Here is a 22,521-nt window from a genome sequence, read left to right as displayed (position 1 = left end):
GAGAAAAGTATTTTCTGCTGGAGAAAGAGAGCACTGGAGGGTGTGCTTTTCTGCAGTGTCTGCAATAAGAGTGTTAATTTCTGGAGGTGTCTCCTTTCGATGGGGGTTGTTGTTAAAGAATGGAAAGCTAGAAAGTGGAGTTTGGAGGTTTGGGGCTGGCTGGGGGCTTCTGGTAGCAGGTTATCTGTTTAAATAAAGCCTTGCAAAGCTGTGTGATAGGGAAAGAAAAACACACATGGGGAGAAAAAAACATTAAAAAAAAAAGAATCATATCCCTGCAGACAGACTTTCAAACTTGCATAAAAGCAACATTTTTTAGAGGTTAACATGCAAGAGGTCACAGACAACCAAGCACAAACATAAGACAATAATAGGACTGAATTTCTGTGGGAGCAGATGGTACAAGATTTCTTGTTGTGGTTTTGTTTTAGTCTAACAGCTTCATTAGGACAATAAGTAGGCTCTAAGCTTACCAACACAAGTGAAACCTAAAAATAATAATATCAAAAAATGTGAAAAGCTTCCCCTGCCTACTAGTTTTTGCTCATGTATTATCCATGTATCCATCTTTATATTCAATTCAATTCAAATTTATATATATAGCACATTTTACAGTCAGAATTGTCTCAATATCTGAACAAAACAAGAGAAAGAGAGGAAGAGATGCAGACTGACAAGCAGAGAATGAGACTGAAAGTGCTGTAGATAAAGAGTGGAGATTTCAGATATAGCCTTTAGCAGTTCAGCCATGATGGTGGCTGAACACAGCTGTCAGACCCAGATGGTGAGGTGCTAATAACATTCAGAGTTTTGCAGCGCACCGTTTATTTTCTAATAATAAAACTGTTAGCGCTTGCTAATAGCAAAGCCACTGCCTGCCAAGCACACGTTCCGGCTGACACTCACACCCCTCCGCTGCCATTTACGTGCCATACTGCCGAGCTGAATGGCTCTATAGATGGCCCTTAGACAGCGAGAGAGAGACACACAGACGCACTCACACACTGACCAGACAAGCATTATGTGTAACCAAGCAGATCAAAGCGGCCTAAGGTAATGGAGTAGTGGATGTGAATGTTATAAACATGAAAACATAAATAAGTGTGAATGTGGACAGAAGCACCAACATCTGCATGAGCACCTGATGAAGATGGCGTTGGCACAACTACAACTTAAAACAGATATGAGTTTGTTTTAAAAGCGTACCATCATTAACGTCCACGTCCTGCCTCACTGCTACGAAGAACACATAGTGAAGTCATATCATCAGCCTTTGACAATACGTCCTGTGATCAGATGGCTGTGTGTTTAAATCCTTTTTTTTCTTTTGTGAGAAGATCATTATTTATCCACCTTTTACCAAACTTAGATACTTAAAAATATTTAAGCAAGGAACAATTATCCAACACAATCATGAATGGCTTGTGTCTGGACAGTAGTTCTGGGCAGAACACCCAGACTCCCAGGGACAAAAACAAAAGGTGCTATTCTGCAAAAGTGCTGACTCATCACAGTGCGCCCAACAATAGAGAGCTACTGTGGTGTGACACAGTATGTCAGTGACCCTAAAAGACTGCTGTTTCCTTTTATAGACTTTCCCATTTTAGCTGAGATCAATAATGGCCGGCCATGTCTAATTTAAAATTATTGTATCTGACCGTTTTTTTTTATGTCTCGTTATATCTGAGAAGTTCAATGAATTGAAGTGTACATGTGGGGGGGACAAAAAGAAAAAAAAAGAACAAGTTACGTGTGTCAGTATCAGACAAGGTTGTTTCACCTTGCGCATTATTTATTAATTATTTCAACAGGAGCCAATTTCCCGTTAAGTGTCATTACTGTGTTTCTGCACACACGTACGCCGGCAAAGTGCCACAATTAATTGGACTTCATTTCCGGGAGATAATTTCCGACTGTTAGGTGGGCTATAAAGGCACATCACTGTGCACATAATTACATAGAGGAAGGCAGGAGCAGCCTGCAGAATTTATCTTCCACCCCAAATATGAGAGGCGGGTGAGTGGGGCTCTGCTGCAGCCTTTTGAAGAAGCATTTATGTCTGTATGCTAACGGTCTCTAAATGAGCTAGTGCTGTCATATTGCTAGGATGCAGCTTCATTTAGGTTTAAACTGAGCCAGCCTCAGCTTCTGTATCACCGAATCCCTCGGAGTATTTGCAGAATGAATGATTTTTTTAAAGATCCTGAATGAAATTACATCACCCCGGAGGACAAGCAGAAAAAAAATATTGTAACAGTATGAAAAAAATAAAAAGCTAACAACATGAATTAACTCTTAAATTAACTCTGTACACAGCATCGGATCTCCAGCTGTCTTATGTAGCGGAAAGCAGAAACCTGTGTCTTGGGGTAACTGAGCTCCCCCCTGCCAGCGTTACTGTTTTCCTTATCATTATGTATGAATATGTAATACAGAAATGCATCTAGAGTCTTTTCACTTGGCACAGAATTAAAAGCTCCACTGAAAGTTTTGAAATGGACATTAATAAAGACAAGATGGAAGATGCAGAAAATGCCAAGTGACACAGCAGGGGGCTTCTGTGAAAGATCTTTCCATTGTGAGTTTGTGGAAAACTGGAATTATACAGAGGGATGAAAAAAAGATGACTTAAAAAGGAAATGAAATGATTCGTGGAAGTCTATGAGGCACTGGTAGGTTGTTAACATGGAAAAATCTGGTCTGTCTGTGTGTATGCCTGCATGTCTGTGAGTGAGTGTGTGTGTGTGTGTGTGTAACAGAAGGTTCCGGGGCTGCTGTGTGCAGTACCGGCTGGCAGGGTGGCTGTCAGAATGGCCCTGTTTCCTGTGTCAGCTCTAAAATAGGTCCAAACACAGCAGAGATGCACGACACACTCTGGCTATTTACAGCACTCGCACAGTGTGTGCGCGCAGGATGCTGCCAAGTGTATGGAACCAGACGCACTCTGTGTTGTACTGTATTTGTTCACAGACTGAAACAAATCATTTTAAGCAGCATGCGATACATAATATAAATAATCTCAATAAATATTAAAATGATCGAAATACATCATCAGTATTGTTATTTAGAATGTTTTACACTTCACAATAAAAAAAGTGTAAGCCAGTGTGTGCACGCCCTTGACCCTTCCATATGTAGGTGTATGGTGTTTGGTAGGGGCACTGCGCCCTGCTTATGTCACTGCACCCACCTCCTGTTCACTGGAACGCCGCCCTCTGTGTGTCCGTGAACAACAAGAAAACCTCCCATATGATTCAGACATGCTATCACCTTGCTGCCTTGCTCTGGGCATAAATCTTCTCCATGTAAACAGACAATACCCTAGTATGTAGGAGCTATATCATTTAGACTTTTGTTTTTTGTTTTTTTTTTATTTCATTTTAAATCGGATGCCCTGATACACCAACTTCTCTGTTTTACTATCTGCTCCTGTCTCTTTCTCAGAACACACACTCGTACTCTTGGTGACAGTTTGGAGCCGCCTGGGAAAAACAGCACATCACCGTTTCACACTTGACCCAAAGCTGAGGCTCAGATCAGACTGCTTGACAGAGTGTGACACACACACACACACACACACACACATACAGACACACATACAGACACACACAAACCCCACCATAACTGCCACTGACCATGTCCTGCCACAATTGTTTGTGTAAATCAGCAGAAAGGTTGGAGTCAGTTGTCACATCATGTTAACTGTCACAGCCAGTGGCAACAGTTTGACCACAATGATTCCACTGTAGACTGTACATGAGGAACTTAGCGATTATCTAGAGTGAAAGTATCTCAGGAGGGATGTTGTTTTTTTCTGTGTTTTAAAACACTGACCTATAATAAATCTTCAGTTGATGGATTCCCATAAACCTACCTGTGTAAAGAAGGCCTCTGTTTGCCCACAAGCCTGACTCCAGTCAAATCTCAACTAACTGCTACCATGCACGTTGTGCCTTGTTGCCACCTTGCCACCGCCCCCGCTGTTTTTTGAACACTGCCTTGCGATTGAATCGGACAAAATGCTAAATCCCTATGTGTTTATATATGTTTATGTTATTCCATGTTTGCTCATTACCTGAGTGTGCTGAGTTTTATTTGCTGCTATTTTTAGTTTTGCAATTAACCCCTATAAATAGAGAAGATAATACATTTCAGGGACTGTTTAGTTTCACATTGCAGCACGCCCACTCTTTCTCTTATGTGCTACTTTCTTTCACGTTGTTGCTTTAATCAAAATTTCCATTCCCAGTTTCAATTAGACATGCAAAAGCTTTCTCAGTGTTGTTTGTCACATGTACAGTTAGATGAACCTCAGAATCTTATTCTGTCTTTTCCAAACTGTGCCTCTGTGTGTGTGTGTGTGTAAGCACATGCATTGCAAAGTGTTTGTGCAGGAGGGAAAAAAGCTGAAGTAAACTGAGTGTAGGGGAGGCAGCCATATGGTAGCAACTATCAGTGTACACTGTCAGTTTTCAGTCACCAGGGCCTCTCATGCAGCTGGGTGAGGATGATGAGAAGTGGGAGGAGACTTATCCAGAAACTGATAAGGCGCTCAGGCCTTTCTCAAATTATACAGAAATTATTTTAATTGCTACTGAGAGAAGCAGAGCTTTGAATGTTATCTCCCTGTTTCTCTTTGCCTGCATCAGTCTCCCTGTCCCTCACCATCCTGCCCCATATGTCTCCCCCCTCCTCTTCCCTCCTGACTCGCTTCACCTCATTGTCTATCAAGTTTTCCCCAAAATATCCTTTTTTTCGCACTTGCAACTGTCAGCCTCCGTCTGGAGGAGCATGTGTGTGTGCTTGCTGCCTGTTAATATACAGAGGTCACAATTACAGCGTTTAACATCCAGGCGCCGCTATGGCCAAGCTTTGAACCAGAAAAGTAGCAAGAAACCTCGTCTGAGTCGATGTCTGTGTGTACATGTGTGTAGGTCTTGTGTGCACTCATGCTCCATGAACCAGGGAGCTCAGGTCAGATGCTTCCAGTGTTGGGCTTAAAGCTGCTTTGAATGGGCCAGGCTGTGCTCATCTTCTGTCTAATCTTCCTGCTCTGGTGAGTGTAGGGAGGAGGAGAAAAAAATCCATAGTCTTTTCATCCTCCTGTGACCAGTGTGCCTGTGAGACAGCAGCCGTGGGAATGGAGATGGATACAGGCAGCCCTGCCTCTGACCTCCCTCTACTCAACACAAGGGTGGAGATAAACAGGGCCACAAGGATCGCTAACATCTTTCTTTCTCAGGCACACACAGACACATAAGCACGTATCGTATCGGCACTCACACACACACACACACACAACAGCACAGACATCTCATTAAAGCAATAGTAGGTGAATGTTGCAACAGCAGTGTGCCACTGGGAGAGAGGTCTATTAGGGATACTATCAAGAGACGAGGAAAGGAAATGAGAGTCAGTGTGCTGGTCCGGTGTGTAACTAATTCTGGTATGGCATATGTGTTTGACGTATGTCTAATTTTGACCCAGGGGAGCCAGCCAGGCAGCCCATATTAATACTTATTGGCTGAATCATTATGATAATGTAGTGACTAGAGAGTTAATGAAAGAATTTATACAATAAATATCTCTTAAAGTGCGTGTGTGTGTGTGTGAGTGAGAGAGAGAGCGAGTGAACAACACTGTCCAAATGTGAGAACGACAACAAAAACAGAGAGAGAGAGAGCATACGGCAGACAGTTCATCCTAAATTACTCTTTCCTCCTCTCCGTTTCCTGGGGATTTTGGAGTGATACTCCCCTCCTGCTCCCTCGCTCCCTCAGCTGTCACAACCCGTCACCACAACTATTCCACTTCAGCCGCAGGGACGGAGGGAAAGCTTTGTCCCTCTCCATCACCCTCCTTTCACATCCCTCTCACTGATTGTGGCATATTGGGTTGTATGTCGAGAATACTTTTTGAGAACGACCTATTAGTTTAAGGATACAACAGGAAACTAATGACATTTTAGTTTTAGGCTCATTTTACAGAATGCTGAATTGTAAAGTAAACACAGAGTCATTCCTTTGGTCATGGCTTGTATCCATAGAGATGCATGTGTCTTATTATGGTTTGTCAGGGGTCATTAGTGTAATCCAAGCAGACAGAAGTTTATACTGAGAGAAGAACGCCATAGTATTCTCTTTCTTTTTTTATTTTTTTATTTTTTGTCTTAGCATCTATATGCAGCCGCTTCCGATAATGTCATCCTACACTGTTCTCCGCTCCTCGCAACCAGACACTATCAGCTGTGAACTCATCACTCTCCTTTAATCACCAGGTCACAGATAGAAAGGAAGGAGAGAAAAACACTAAGCATGGCAAAGCAGTGAAGGTGCTGTGGATAGATGTATGAGAGTCTCCTTAGTAGCCAAAGTAGGACCGTGTGTCTTCAATGCTGCTGTCATCTCTGCCACAACGTTCTTTCCAAGGGGTCTCACACACTTCATAGCAAAAAAAAAGACAACAGTGATGTGGCCAACAAAGTTCACAGCCTGATCTGACCCAGCATGCTTGTGCTGTGTTTCAATTCACAGAGTAACCTTCTGACACATGGCCATTAGCCGAACATGCCTCAAGCGACATGCAGAAGTGTGTCGCTCACCAACCTCCACACTTAAGGCCCACTCGCTACTCCGTGTCCACAGAGAGCCCTCCTCCTTCGGGTCTCTGAGGTCACGTACTCTCCAACAGTGACACTACCCAAACTCTGTAATTATAAAAGGCAACTAGGATTCCTCTGCTTGGTTAACCAGAACTATGAGAGAGAGGGACAAATATTTACTCCCCCCTCCCTCTTTCCTCCGTTCCTCCTACTTTAACGTGCCCCCACCCCAATAATTTAACAGTAAGAGCAACTCAGCCTTGTAAACACAATAGTTATGTCTGCGCTCACAGAGCCATGAAGCAGACATACAGGCTCCACTCCCCCTGCAGCTACTACTAATAATACAGGCTCTCCTCTCCTCTCCTCTCCTCTCCTCTCCTCTCCTCTCCTCTCCTCTCCTCTCCTCTCCTCTCCTCTCCTCTCCTCTCCTCTTCTCTCTCCTCTTCTCTCCTCTCCTCTCCTCTCCTCTCTGCATGAGTTTGCATGCTCTTGACATTCAGCATTTATGCATTTATAGATTAAATGAAGAGGACAGAAGCTTAGTGACATATTTGCAAGCATGTGTACATTTTCTACATGTCTTTGACAACTTTGTCCTTATCTTTTGTTCCTTATCAGTATTTACTCTCACTTGTCATGGAGATGTCTGGGCCCTCTGGGAATCTATGCCTTGCTAAAGTTGTCAAACCACAGCACTTGGTGTCAGGCATGTATCAGCAAATTAAGGAAGTGTGTATGTTGTATGTGATACCAAATATTGTTTTAATTGCCGAAGGAAACATAAGCCTTGTGGCAGCAGAGCAATGACTACACAGCTGAGGACATGTGTATGTGTCTCATGTATTAATGGGATACCCCACCGGACTGTTTGTTTAAACACTTTGTAAAGAGTGCGATAATATCTTAGGCTTTAATTTCCCTGTCTGTGCATGCATTATGGTGATCCTGGATTGATTAAATATCCTGACACTTTAATTGAAGACATAAAACAGAGAATAACAACTTTTGGTCCAAATGTTCCTGTTTGATGGCAAGAAATTGAGAGAATTGTATTGTTATTAGAGGCTATTTGTGGTTGACATTAACAGGCAAGCACAAAGCATTAAGCCTGGAATGTAAGTAATGTGCACTTAGACATACAGCCCCAGCCACACTGTGTGGACAGAATCGTTTAATGTGTAGCAATAACTCTGTTAGTCTGCTGCTTCTCATTGCCTACCTTTCTCACTGTCCTAAACGCTGCACTGGTGTGAAAAACCAAAGATGAGAGAGGACAAGTCTCCTCAGAGATGCTTTGTACAGTCCTGTCTTCCAATGGTTCTGTTTGTCTGAAACATTTGATACGATGTGGTGACACTGGAACACGTTTATCTTGAAAATATTATATGTGAAGCCGGACCCTATCAGTGGAAATGCAGACTTGGCCTCCACAGAGGACCTGCACCCTGGGTGAATGACTGCAAGAGCTGCTGTATGGCAGGATGAAGTGTGTTCATTTCCTTATTTATTGACTCACTTGCTTTTCTCTGAGTGTTTGAAATTAATAACAGCCAGCAGAAATCAGACAGAGGGATGAAAATCAGCACTTTCCCTGCAGTGAAGCCATTCATCAAGCTAACGAGGGGGAGAATAGATGTGGAGGAGGAGAGGAGGGGAAAAGTGACGTTTGGAGAGGGAGCAGAGAGAGCGGGAGGGAAGCAGGTGCAGTGTGAGGTGGCAAGAGGGAGGGAGGGAGAGGGATTGTGGGAACAGAGGCAAGGGGAAGGAAGCTAAGTTTGTTTGGGAGGAGAGTCATTTAGAGGATAGCAGGGCAGACAGGAGAGGAGGAGCTGCATGTCACTCTAAAAAGGAGGGTAGATAGAAAGAGGGACAAGTTTGACATTGGATTATAAATAGAGAGGGAAGAGAGAAACAGAAAGTGATGACACTTTCCTCTGGACTGAATGGTAAAAGGTTGTCACAGAGATCAAAAGAGAAATCCAAACAAACTATGTATTTACTCATTTTTAACTCGCTGGGTTCTTCTGGTGTCTTCATGGGTGGACCCTCAGCGAACCCTTTTCTTTAAGCCCCCTGATGCAGAATGAGATCTCTCTCCTTCACTGTCCCCCACAGCCATATTTTACTTTGCTTCCTTTTACTGATGAGTGATGATGGGCCTGCTCTCACTCTAAAGACTTCACCTTGTGGTAGCTTTGGTCTCTCGCCACTCCACCTCCCTTACAGTCCACCAGAGACCCAACAGTATCTCACACCCAGAGTGAGATACTGTTGGGCTGACTAAGCACTTACCACTGAGCCTCTCTTCTCAGAGCGAGAAAGGAGCACCATGCTGAGAACTCTGCCACAGGAAAATAATTAGCAAAGTGGAGCTCTGCCCAAACACACTGAGCTAAATCTAGTAGCACTTCATAGTCAAATGGAGCCATAAATCTCACTCTTCCTTTCTCTCTTTGTTTGTTTCCTTCTCTTGTTGCTATTATTTTCACAATTAGGAGCAATACTTTAGTTTCTTGTTAAAGCCTAACTTTTATAATCACACATATATAAATTTAATCATTTGCAGAATAAATGTGTTGTGCTGCGTTGTACTCTCACCGAACCAAGCTGAGAAATGTGCTTGCCATCTAGTAATGACGCAAGCTGTGCCCATCACACTGTACATGGGTATTGGTATTTTTAACTTTAAAGTTAGACCACGGTGTCTTCGGTCACCAATGCTAAATATAGTCAGCTCCTCCTGAGTAGTCTCCAGTTTCTCACTCCTTTCCGAGAGGCAGGTGGAGCAGAAAGGAGGCGGGGGAAGGAGCACCCAGTCTTGAATAAATCATCCTTCGACTTTTGACCCATATGGAGCAGGAGGTTGTTTTTATACTTCTGCTCTGCCCCTTTCTCTCTATGGCCTCTGCACCCCTCCTCTATCACATTCATTTTCTCCTCCACATGACAGGTCAATCTGGATCGATTTCATCTGCCCTCAACGACTGAGACCAACATCCTGGCACCCAGAAATAGAGCTCTCTGTGACAGAAGAGCCTCCGACCAGCCGTTACCGTTAGCATGTGGCTCTGTGTGAGGCTGAGCAAGGGAGGATGGAGGAACACAACTATTTTGAAAACATTAAGAAGACATATTAGCCGCACTACACTCACATTTTTAAAATGGGAAATTGATCGCTGTGATGAGATGTGGTGTGTGTGGGTGATGCTGCTTCAGCAGGTTTCCCCTAAACCACCCTGCCATACATGTGCCACGTGTTCCGTGGCCTTGCACTGCTGTGACCAATACTTTCTATTTGCTGGCTGTATCTGCAGGAGGCACAGGCCATATAGGCCTTCGTATCCTCACTTTTATATTTTATAATCAACAGTGTTCAAGAACACACATGGTAAGAAACGCCTGTAAAGAAATGGCTTCATGTTCTCCAGAGATCCTGTGTTTGGGATGGGAAGGCAACACATTGCAGCTACACTTGGCAATAAGCCTGACTGCTGCTATGTTTGCAAATAGACTGTAGCTAAAACAGTAGCACCTTTCTGATGCATCATATCTTTTTCTGTGCTGAATGTGGGCAGATATGTCCCCTAATGACAAAACGATACCTTATAACAGATTAATGTATAGCCTAAATGAATGCACTTCATAGATAGATCCATACATCCACTGGCCGTGTTCACATCAAAATCACAAATTGGCCTTCACAGTACACCCGTGTGATCATAATTTACCATCATAACACAAGCATGCTTTTTCCCCAGTCTATATTTGCAGCCTGCTCTGTTTCTCAGAGCCTCTTTTACACACTTACAGTGCATAAACACACACCTGGTGTTTTATATTTGTCAGCATATTCTGGGTCCTTCAACTCCCCGCTGGGCTCTGAACTCCAGTGTCTCTTTGCATGGCAAACCCCTGAGGTACCTGCCTTTATAACACCACCCTCACCAGTCGCAGGTGAGACACACTGGCAGTTTCATACTAATGTTAACCTCTCTTTATCTCCATACTCAACTCCATCTCACAGAGTAAATACAGTTGTGCATGGAGGGATCTTTTTCTCTTGGAATAGTGGGGTAGAGGCACAGTGACATGGTGTCTAAGCAGTCCAGGCTGGAGTCAGGACACTCTTTCCCCAGGCAAGGACACTAAGACCTGGCTCTCCGTCTCCATCACTCAGCTTGTCCTCCTGGAGCTACGTGGCCAGACTGCTCATCACCCCCCTCCCCCACACCCCCACCCCTTCTCATATGCATGGATTTGCATAAAACAAAGACAAGCCTCTGCTTCCAACGTCTGCTATGGTTGAAACCGCTAAGAACTGGATCGACCAGACCACACCGCACGTAGCCCCTCTAAGCTCAGCTGGCAGGTTGTCAGAGAGCATCATCAGTATCACGCATGGCACGGGAACTGAGATTTACGAGGCTGACTAAGATAGACACCCTCATGGTTTTCCACTTTCATTCGTTTAACATCCGTTCTCTTGGCATTGTTTATATTTGACACCCCTTAGCAGTGAGCAGAGGGCACCTAATTCACACTGGTGACGTGGGAGGAGAATGAGAGCACTTAAAACACTTCATCTAAAGATGATTTGTCCTTGTCTTTCCTGATGGCTTTTGTCCTGCATCCCCTCCTGAAGTTAAGTGGATCTGGAGAAAGGCCAGTTACTGATCCCACACCCCACTTAGACACAATCAAGTAAATAAGAGTGGATACAAATACATGTATGCACACACACACACACGCACAGATTCATGCCGTGTATTCTACTTTACGATGATCATCAATTCAAGCTCAGTGCCTCTGTCACTCTTGAACGTCATGACCAAGCACATCATGGACGTTCGCTTTGGAACAATCAGTTAAAATTATAGTATTAATTTGCCCAGGTTCCTCTGTGACTATGAATTGATTTAAAGTCTAGAAGCTTACTCTTCACTCTGAGACAAAGACAAAATCTGGACATGTAACTTACATCCTGCTACAATATGTCGGTAGTGCAGCGGCCTTAAAACGATTTTTCTTTTTTGTGGATTCAAGTAATGTACGAAAATTCATACAACTCCTGACAAAGTTATTGTAATGTGGAGATAAAGAGAGATGGAATGGAGAGTAAGATTTCCAGCCTAAAGAAGGTGTGTACTCTTTAGTAAACTGCAGTATTTGAACAGAAAATGACACACTAAGGTACATCTGAATCCTTCACAGACATTTTAAACACTCAATACTATGTGCTCTCTATTTTATAATGGAATCTAAAATTAATAATTAGTTAATGCAGATGTTGTGGTTTTGTAATATATACAACATGGTTCTTAATCATGTCTATATTACCGGTAGCTGTGATGTCTTTTAAGGAGCAATATTTGTGTTTGTGCGTGTGTGACTTGATAGAAAATGAAAATGACAGAAACAGGAAAAGTATATTTTACCTCAAGGATCCGAGGGTACAGAGGAATGGGGCTTCAGATCACAGGTGGAGGAATTTTCTTGATGACCTAAAGAAGCAGATGAGATCAAAAACATCAGAATGCTATAAGGTGTCTGTCTCATGTGTGTGTGTGTGTGTGTGTCACTCACACACACCTGCAAACAATCACAAAGAAACAAGCAGAATCATTCCGAGTGAGATTCACTTTCACCTTGTCTGTCTGCTGAAATACAGTAAATGTATCATAGTAAGCGTTTGATGCGCAGGGAAATGTAAAAATTTGCATGCAAATAGATTCTACAGGCAGAACCCATGCATCAAAACAGTCTAACCACAAGAGACAAAACTAAAATATCTAAGCATACAGCGCACCATCACACAGAAAAGGCACAATACTTTAATGCAAAAGGTTTTCTTCCTATTTATTTTATTGGATTACATAATTAATTGTTCTAAAATGGAAGGTATTTATCTTGCAGGGTGGAGGATAATAGAATGTGCTTTCCCATAACTAAATGTTCATAAGCAGCCCTAATAAAACACACATAAGCATGTTTCTTTCAGTGGGTCCGAACAGAGCTATACATATCCCCTATAAATGTTGTTACACCAGTGAGAGCATTAGCTTTGCTTCCCTGTGCGCTAATGCCAAGCAGGGGCCCTTTAAAGCTCTGTGGGAAATGACAGTTGTGGAAATACACTGCCAATACACTGCAGTGAAGGAAATTTTAAATCATCAGATTTTCAAATAAATGCCACATAACTCACTTGTACAAAGTATATGGAAGCTGCAGGAAAACAGCAGTGATGCAGCATGATGATATTACTGCAGCAGAAAAACACGTCATTGCTTCTTAATCAAAAAAATGTAAACTTTAATGATGGCTATCACAGTTTTGGCTGCAAACTATACCAGAACAATCACCTGTTGGAAATACAGAATAGGGGAAAATATTAATTATAGTTCTTCTACATGATTAAATCCCACTTGAATCTCTGACAAGCATTGTCCTGCTGTAGCTCCACAGTTTCAAATGATATAATTCATAGTGGTGTTTTATTTTTTCTTTGTAAAATTCTGACACCACTATGTCACTTTGATGTCACTTTTTTTTCAGTCAGTCACCTTTTTCACTGGCCCTGCTGAGAAATGGGTGTTGCATTTATTTAAGTCACAGGCTTTTGGTTTGGGTCCATTTACAGATATATAAAATTACCCCAGCAAGTCCCTACCACCTCATTACCAACATAACCTGCAGCCAGTCTTTCAAGGACAGCTCTCTAATGACACCACGTGTATCTGTTTAATGTCTATTTGAAGCACCCTTTCTGCAACAAAGAAAAAAAGAAATGTATGGAAAGCAAGAAGCGCACTGTGATAAAATACGTATTATAATTGATCCCCAGCGCCCACTTTGGTCTGCAAAAAAAAGTGTTTCGGCACAGTGTCTCTCACTGTAAGGTGTGTGTGTGTGTGTCTGCTATGACTGTGAGCAGACCATTCACAAATGTGGTTGCCACCTGGTTGTGTTGAGATACCTAGCTGCTCTGTGCATTTCCTGTAATCCCTACAGCAATCTAAACACATTTCACATGTCCAGATGACTCACAGTGCCACAACTTGAGGAAGTACTTTTTACAAGTAGTTTATAAAACAAAAAGCTTCTAACATATTAGGATTAAAAGTCATTCTTAAACCCTTAAAAAATTAAACCTTATAAGAACAAGCAGCTGGAAAAAAATAAACACAGATTCATCTCTACTTTGCACTGTACCACAGAGATATTGTTTTTCTGAAATGCACTACTTGACTTCCTTGGTATTTTTTCATGTGTTATTAATCCCAGTTCCAAATGGAGACTTACACTGAAAGTTCAGTTCAGGTCTGAGTCAGAGGGTAATTATTAGGAGCCACAATGAGTGCTACAAGTTGCAACACCCACAATGCAATGTTTGAGTTATGTGTGGGTGTAAAAATAAAATTAACTCTTCATCATGGGTGCTACAAACATTAGCGGACAATCCTATTTAGAGTGCTTTAAATAGTTCAGGTCGCCTTTTTTTAAAAAAAAAATCTATTCCTTAAGTAGCTTCTTTTTTCTGTTTGGCTACATGAGGTGAAAAAAAATGTTTGGCAGCATGAAACTAAACCTGCCAGGCTGCAGCCAAGTGCCACATCGTCCCTGTTCTACACATTTGCGGCATACTGTGTGGAAACACTTTGTGTATTATCTAATATCTAATTTGAGTGAAATTACACAAAACAGCTGTTAACATTGTTTTCACACTCAAAAAACAAGAAATTTTTCCAATAAAAATCTAATGCATTTTGTTCGTGAGACAGCAAAAAGTGTTCATGGGGAAGGTGCAAAAACTGGTTTAAAGAAAAATTGGCAGTGAGTGGTCCTGAATATGCAGTGTACTGTACCATGTCGGATGTGTATGTACATCTCATTCAGTGGATTCTGGGCAGAGGAAATGAGCATGCATTCCCCAGGGCAGGGATTACTCTAATGACTTTGAGAGCAGCCTTGTGCACTGTAACTTTTGACCTCTGCTCATCCTTTCCTCCAAAAGACAACACACACACACACGTATGCATACACTCACACTCATACATTTACACATGCATGCGCAAATTGTGTCCAAGCTTGTAGCGATCACTGAGTTAGAACATATAAAGAATCAAACACAAAGTGCTCGACGGCCCTTCAGCTGGCACCATCTGAAGTCTGTTTGACTCCAGACCCCCAACCAGCTCCTATTTTTGGTTATGTCATCTGGCACAGTGCTACTTCAGTGAACATCGTGCTGCATCTTATGCCATCAAACCACGTAGAGCCAACGTTCCACATGAGTGCATGACTGGAAGATCGATTGTTTTATCACTTACATAACCATCGCATACTGGACCCACAGATAAAAGAGGAAATGTCTTGCAGATCAGATCTGTCATCACACTAATGTCATTCAGCTTGGAAACTCGAGTGTTTCAGATGCGTTAATGCTTCAACAGAACGAAACAGTGAAGATCCTAAACACAAAGCCGGGGGCACAGCTCTAGCAGCCCACTTACAGTTTCTCTGTGTATTTGCGTAATGCTGTGGCATCCTGGTTGAGTGTGTTTTCATTTTTAGTGTGTCTGTGTGGGGGGTGTGTTTTCAGTACCATGGTGCAGAGAAGCCTCACTGATCTATTCCAATAAGGAAACAGTCAAAACAAACTTTAAAGTCTAACAAAGCAGCCTTAAACTGAAACCAAATTTTCATTTTTTACATTCCACTCAAAACACATCAAATAACCCACCACACAAATGCATGGCATTCACAGCAGCAATTTCTCAATAAAGAAGACATTATTTTCTCTTTAAAACTGCATAAGAAAAAAAGCAAACTGTTATCCACACTGAAGTCATTTGGTGCATTGTTGTGGTTAATGTGAAATATCAAAATAAAGCAGAGCTATTGCTCAGATCAAATAGATGTAATTAGATAAATTGAGGAAGAAGGAGAGCGGCTTGGCTGTAAATTGCATGGTGTGTGCATGCTAAGACCCAACACTGGCACAGCTGCACAGAGCTGCACTCACGATTTATCATCTCTACATCGCAGAAGCCAGTGGCCCACACCACTATTAATCATCAGCAAAATCATTTAATTCAACCCAAGCCCGACTATTGTCTCAGTCTCTCTCCTCACTCTCTGCAAATCAGCCACCACAGCAGCAGCAGCACACACCTCAGATGGGATACAAGTGTTGGGTTAAAACTGGCTGTTTTTTTTAAAGCTGAATAGCAGATCATCACTGACAGATGCTGCAGACTTTATTAGTATAAAATGTATAACTGCTAACACTGCTGTTATAAACAAGTGATCACTGTGCTTTGTTACCACAGACATTGGGGTTAATTTTTCTGAAAGGTGTCCTTTCTGCTTCTGAGTGTGGCTAAGCTGCAAAAAGCTGACAAACCTATGCTGACTCTTTCCACAGAAAGCTTAGTGTTTCTTCAGAGTGTATTTTGGCACATTGGTCTTCCTGTTTCAACAAACAAATTGTTCTGGAACAGTGAAACAAGATGCCCACAAGGCTGTTTCTTGTCCCAGAACTTACAAAAGAACTTCTACTCATGTCTCACAAAAGTGGACTTTTGCAGCTAATGCACCAGTGCAGTGAATATGTGTAAGAAGTCAGCAGTAAGATGTCTAAACACATGGCTAAAATGCAAGATTTGGTACAGCAACACAGAGCCTCTTCTGCTCACCGCAGCGGCTGACTTAAATTGGCACCTTCTCCAGCGCCCCCTCACATGCCTGACATGGCTGTGCCCTCACAGAACATTTCTGCTCTGTGGGAGGGGCTGCAGGCCAACATCCAGACCCACTGACAAACAGGATAAAAGCTGGGTGAAAGTGGGGACAGTAAAAGCGATGACATGCTAATGACAGTGAGTGCACAGTGTCTGAAAAACACAGAGTATGTAGGCCAGGAAGCAAAGAATATGAAAAAAGGCGAATGGAGGGTGTCGATGCCATCATTAGATTACTGCCATTCAAGAAAACACAGGCACACTCAGATTCACAGCCTTTTTATCCCTCAGGCATGCCTGCACGCACCACATGAACCCTGACACAAGTCCACACACACACACACACACACTGATCACAGATCACAATAAAATGAGCATGTCATTGGATATACAGCCAAGCTTGGCTTCTATAGGCACAGATGAGGATGTAATTAGGGGACACATATCTCAGTAAGCCTATAAATAATTGTGAAGTGAAATAATGAAACATTTTTGGCAGTAAGTAAACTTTTAGTCTGAGTTTTGAGCTCTTTATGATGGAAAATGATAAATATTGTTTATTCATAATTCTATGAAGATTCTCTCTAGAGTCGCTGCATTGCTTTCTTTCTGCTTTCATTAGCTGAACACCAGACGTGCATCTCCATATTTCATACACGCAGCACTCCTGCGCCAAAATGAATGAATTGTATTAGCCTGCATAGACTATCCAAATGTATCTCCTGTTAAGTAACTGCCCTTAAAATTATGTTTCTGATTGGTTCACGGTGACCCGTTATTAAATCGTTGCTACAGAGGAACACGCATTATAAAGGACTACCAGTCACACGGATCAACTGCATCTGCATCATGTTTGGATTTTCACTCCTGCTTCAATCACAAAACAAAATAATGATAAAAAATAATAATAACATAAAATATCTCAGGACAAGTCAAAAGAAAGTGAGAAACTTATTGAGGACATTACATACATTTATTGCATATCATTTAATTGTATGAAATGAAAAACGAGCACATATGAACATCACATATGGTTAGTGAGTGAAATAATTTTGCACAGCAAAATATATATATATATATATTTTTACTATATGTAAGATGAAAGATTAATTAACATATGTTCAAGATTTACTGGCGAATGGTACTCCCTCGTTTTGTACATGCAGGGTTGACAATCCCTGACGATCTAACAATGTCCAGACATTATTGATTATTATAATAATTCGTTATTGCTTTGCAAATATTGAGTTCGTTTAAGACAAAACAACAATCTCTCCTGAACTGGTAATACAATCTCAAAATGTTACGATGAAGTCGTAACAAAAATGAAGATTTAACAACTTTTTTCCTAAACTTCCACATGACAACAGGCGAGATCTGTTTCTTTTTAGTGCATTTCAGTTCAGAATCATTTCGTTGAAGAAACACATTTTCAAAAAAAGCAATTTACTTCAACTTCAGCTGTGACAATTACCTCATACAACAATACGTGTGTGTGTGTGTGTGTTTTTTGTTGTTTCTTTTAAATACAATAATGAATGGTGTGGAGGAGACCAGAGCTCTCACACTTGAAAGCACATGCTGCAAAAGCGCTGCTTATGCACTGCACAATACTGCTCACTGTATAAATTGGAGCCGAGCCAATTTCTCTAAATCAATGTGAAAAAATACTTTTTGTGCAGCAGTCTCCTTTATTTATTATGCTAGTCATCTATACCTGTAGCACATCTTTTGCAATTTAAGATTATAAAACTTTTTTTTTAAATTAAAATTATTCAAAAAAATGATGACAGATGCACAGTGGAATATCTTTAAATAACAATATAGGCTTAGAAACATACTAAACTTCCAGGAAATGGTTTGCTGATTTCCTTTTTTTTCTTTTCCCCCTCGTATCAGGATCCCCGCCGACAACACTTTCCAAGCAGGAATACACAGCGCACTCACTGCAGCCCATTGACAGCCGATGGAGGTGGTGGTGCACTCCCAACACCAGCTGAAATGCACTTGTATAGATTACAAGGGGTGGGGAAGTCCTGACACTTTTTTGTCGCTGTCCCAAAAAAGTGAGGAGGCCTATAAAAAAATGAAGTATGAATGCCATGCTGGAGTCATCCGACAAAAAGGACATCTTCAAGCACAGAAAGAAAAACAAAAAAACCATACATGTCCAGCATGCAGGGCAGTTCAATAACACATCTCTTTAAAAACAATGAATAGATTATGATGAATACAGTCTTTTGTTGCTCAACACAATAACAAGCATGAGATGAGGTGGCGTCAAACGGGCAGGCTCGCAATCCTCCAAGTTTGGCAGACAAAAAGAAAAGGTAAAAAAAAAAGACCAAAAACATATTGTCAATGGATGCAGTTTTGACAGAGATCTATACACTGAGTCAAAATAAAATGATGAAAAAAGGGCAAGTTGATGAACTTCAGGAGAGTATACTTCTAGTGCTCGCATGCACACTTTGGTATACTGCGGCATAAAGTTGGAAAACTTTCAAAAATCAAACACTGCAAATCTAATGAACAGCGATGGAAAACTCGACAGACAGGTTATGCTTAATATACTGAGTATGATAGCAAAAAAAAGTAGATGAAAGTTTTCTGAATATGCCTCCAAAATTACAAAGCCCTCCAAATCTGAAGCAGTCACAGACGTGATGAAACTCGTGTTTTCAAAAAAATGTATAAAATAAAAAATAAAATAAAATAAAATAAAATAAAAAAGTTGACACATTTCTTGGTCTAGTAGGCTTTGCGCCAAATTAGAAAAAAAAGTTTCATAATGAAAACTTTTTTAAGCGGGGTGAGTATCAGATATAGTTTGTTTCGCGATAATGTCGAGACTCACATGAAAAACTCCGGGGATGAGGGGTTGTTGTCACTGCTGGATCCATTTTCTCTGAAGCCGTTGCTGATGAGCTTCTCATACTTTTCTTTGTACGCGTCCCTCTCCCGGACCAGCCTGGAGATCTCCTGCTTTAGGTGCTCGACTTGCTGCATGAGTTGCGCCTTCTCTCCCTCCAGGACGTGCCGCTGCTGGACCCGCTTGAACCGGCAGGACTGAGCGTAGCCTCTGTTCTTTAGGGTCCTCCTCTTCTGTTTTAATCTGATCACTTCTTCCTTGTTGACCCCCCGTAGCTGCCGGTTGAGCTCCCGCACCGACATGGTCACCAGCTGCTCGTCTGAAAACCGCTCATCTAAGCGCACGTGTGGGTGATTTGTCCCAGAAGTGCCGTTGGACTGGACGCCGGCTGCCTGGTGGTGGCTGCTGCTGTGGTGGTGGTGATGGTGGTGGTGGTGTTGCGCTCCGTTCTGAGCGGCTGCCGCAGCAATGACTGCCGACACCACCGCCGCGGCGGAACCCATCTCTTCCCCGGCCATGGTGCCTCCTGCTCCGGCTGCGCCAGCAAACTGCTGGCCCCTGGCATAGCCATCGAAAGACTGGAGCTGGTGACTGCTGTTGATCAGCGCCTCGACTGCGTCTTCAGGGCTGAAGCCCAGCGCCTCTGGATTCAACTGCTGTTGATAACCGGACATCCAGTAGAAATCCTCAATGTGGTTCTTCTGCTCGCTCCCAGAGCCCGGACTGGGCGCCGAGAAGCTTGGGGAAGGGGGCACCGAGCTGCAAGGCGTGCTCATCGGGGTGGAAGACAAGGATCCACCGGCGATAAGGCGACTGCACTGGCTGATGTTGCGATCGGGCTCCACCGGCTCCTTTTTCACTTCAAACTTCATCAGATCGAAGTCATTAACATATTCCATGGCCAGGGGACTGGTGGGCAGGTCGGAGTTGCTCATTGCCAGCTCTGATGCCATCCTCTTGCTGCTGACAGTCCTCCAACTGGGGTGAAGAGCAGCTGTCAAACTGGGCTGGTTTGGAAGAACGTGAGCCAGTTTGATTTTTAAGCGTTTGTCTTGAAACTGGAGAAAAAAAAAAGATTTCAGCGTCCTTTCTGCAGCCACGGACTTGCAGGCGTGTGAGAGTAGTTTTTCTTTGCAGAGTCTATTGCACAGACACAGCAGTGCCGCGCGCACGAGTAGCGGAGTCCTTTTTCAGCATGTGAAATTCGGCGGTTTTGTATTTCAAACATTTAACACTTTACGGTTTCTTCATGAATACATTACGCAAGCGGAGAAGGAGCCGAAAGTGAGGGAGTGAATGCAGCCTCGCACGTTCGAAGCCGCTGACTGGTGGGGCGATATTTTGTGGGATCACACAGCAGATGAGTTTAAGAGCATTGTAGCAGCCCTGACGTCAGGCTGCAAATGGGAAATTGACTCGGACGAAGAGCCAATAGGGTCGCACACTCCGAGAGCTAATTAACATATTAGTAGCCTACAGAAACCAAACTTTTCAAAAACTGTCAAAAGGCCATCAGCTGACTGTCAGCTGGGAGATGGACTTTACCGCTCCCTGTGCGCGCAGTTTTAATCGACGTTTATACAAAAGAACATTTTATCAACGTTGAATTCGACTTTTTACAGTATGAAGTCAAGAATAATCTAAACTCATTAACAGGATGTTTTAATGTAGGTCGAAAAGAAACAAAGAAAGAAAGCACAGATAGATAGATAGATAGATAGATAGATAGATAGATAGATAGATAGATAGATAGATAGATAGATAGATAGATAGATAGATAGATAGATAGTGTTGTATCATAATATAAATACCATAATCATAATAATGATTTTAATTGTCAGATAGCCTTTAAATGCATTCTTTTGTAATCTTTTTTTTGTTTTATTTGATTTTGCCGCGAAAAAAAACAACTTAAAGCTGTTAGTGTTAATAGCTCATGTTTATTTTATATCACAGAAACTTCATATAAAGTAGCCTATATTATTTAGGTATCAGTTTATGTTTAAGAAGTAACTTGAATCAAATTTTGAAAGGTATATTGAAGAGGTTTATCGTGCCTCTGCACACCATTATAAAACTCAACACTGCCACCTTTTGGACGTGCCAGTGCAAGGATTCCCCTCCCAGTCAGTCCATGCACATTTCAAACAGAATAAAAAGTTGAAATAAAAGAGTGAAAAACATGCAGTTTGCAAAGCACACACATGTGTACTACACATATTCATCCTCGTCTTTATCTCGTCAAGGCAGGCAGTGACATTCCTGTCAGTTTCACCTGACTTATGTAAGAAATTTATATCATGTGGAAGAAGTCGTGTTAGAGGAAGTGAATGAACCTGGAGTTCAGTTCAAACAGATAGTATGTTCATGTGCCATAAAAATCTCTTTATCTGAACACAGGGCCAGGCGTTGCTTTAGGAGTCACATAAACCTCTCTCGTACATTGCTCTTTATCTGAGTTCAGAGGTCTCCTGCTTTTAATTGACTTGTGTACAGCATTAACAGTCTGGGCATTCCTGCTTCACATATCACTGTGTGTATAGTTTAAATGTCATTGTTATTTTGAGGATACAGCAGATGAGATGAGGCCTTATCATCGTACATATTATGCGTTCATAATTATGAGTTACATGGTTATTTCTAAACACTGGCTTGTGCTATAGAACCATCTGATGCCAGCTGGTTTCAGCTCATTTATACACTTTAACCTGAACTGATCACAATTCTTTAGTGAGAAATGTGCACACACAATTTCTCATTGGATCGGTAATGTTGTCCACATGCAGTTAAGTGATGACACATGGCAGTTTACTCATTCAATAATAATGCAATTTGTTTGGGAAAAGAGTGATGTAAGCTATGCCAAGGCCTGGTCACCCTGGCTAGTCAGAATGTTGATGTCTTTTGTGGCCTCTTTTGACATGGTGCTGACAAATAACCATTTCTTTCCTGTGACAAAAGCCTATAATCATACTCTCTCTCTCTTTCTCTCTCTCTCTCTCTCCTAGTGTGTGATCTCATCGCTGCATCAATGTGTATTTTTAGATTTTCGGGTGCACACTATTTAATGATAGGCCAAATCAGTCATGTGCATGCTGCCAAAAGCTGTGGAAGATGATCCTGACAAACCAGATATTTTCATAACCGTACAGAGTTCAACACATCTCTGTGGTCGTCATGACGGGTAGCTCAGGTTCTGTCTTTGGGTTTAAATTTAGTGGAACCACTCTTTTCGTGTCTGTCTTCTGAACACACAGTTATATTGAGGTACATTATGTTATGTCCCAATCGTAATGAAGACAGAG

At 42.0% G+C, this 22,521-nt stretch overlaps 1 protein-coding gene across 2 annotated transcripts in view; it reads right to left on the bottom strand.

The window, feature by feature from the left end:
* mafa (MAF bZIP transcription factor a) overlaps nucleotides 1-20,543 on the bottom strand; it is a 60,704-nt gene extending 40,161 nt beyond the window's left edge. Inside the window, exons 1-2 of one of the 2 annotated variants that reach the window (XM_028402545.1) lie at nucleotides 19,202-20,543; nucleotides 12,040-12,105 (exon numbers count right to left, since the gene is read on the bottom strand). In XM_028402545.1, coding sequence (XP_028258346.1) covers nucleotides 12,078-12,105; nucleotides 19,202-20,169 — 996 coding nt within the window. In that variant the 5' untranslated portion in view covers nucleotides 20,170-20,543 and the 3' untranslated portion in view covers nucleotides 12,040-12,077. Of the gene's footprint in view, nucleotides 1-12,039; nucleotides 12,106-18,216; nucleotides 18,421-19,201 lie in introns of those variants that run through there. The other variant, XM_028402544.1, reaches the window with a different exon arrangement.
* Between the last annotated feature and the right edge of the window lie 1,978 nt (nucleotides 20,544-22,521).

The sequence above is a fragment of the Parambassis ranga genome, chromosome 3, assembly GCF_900634625.1.
Source record: "Parambassis ranga chromosome 3, fParRan2.1, whole genome shotgun sequence".
Lineage (NCBI taxonomy): Eukaryota > Metazoa > Chordata > Actinopteri > Ambassidae > Parambassis > Parambassis ranga.
Note: the sequence above shows the minus strand (reverse complement) of the source record. Positions and strands in the feature narration are given on the sequence as shown.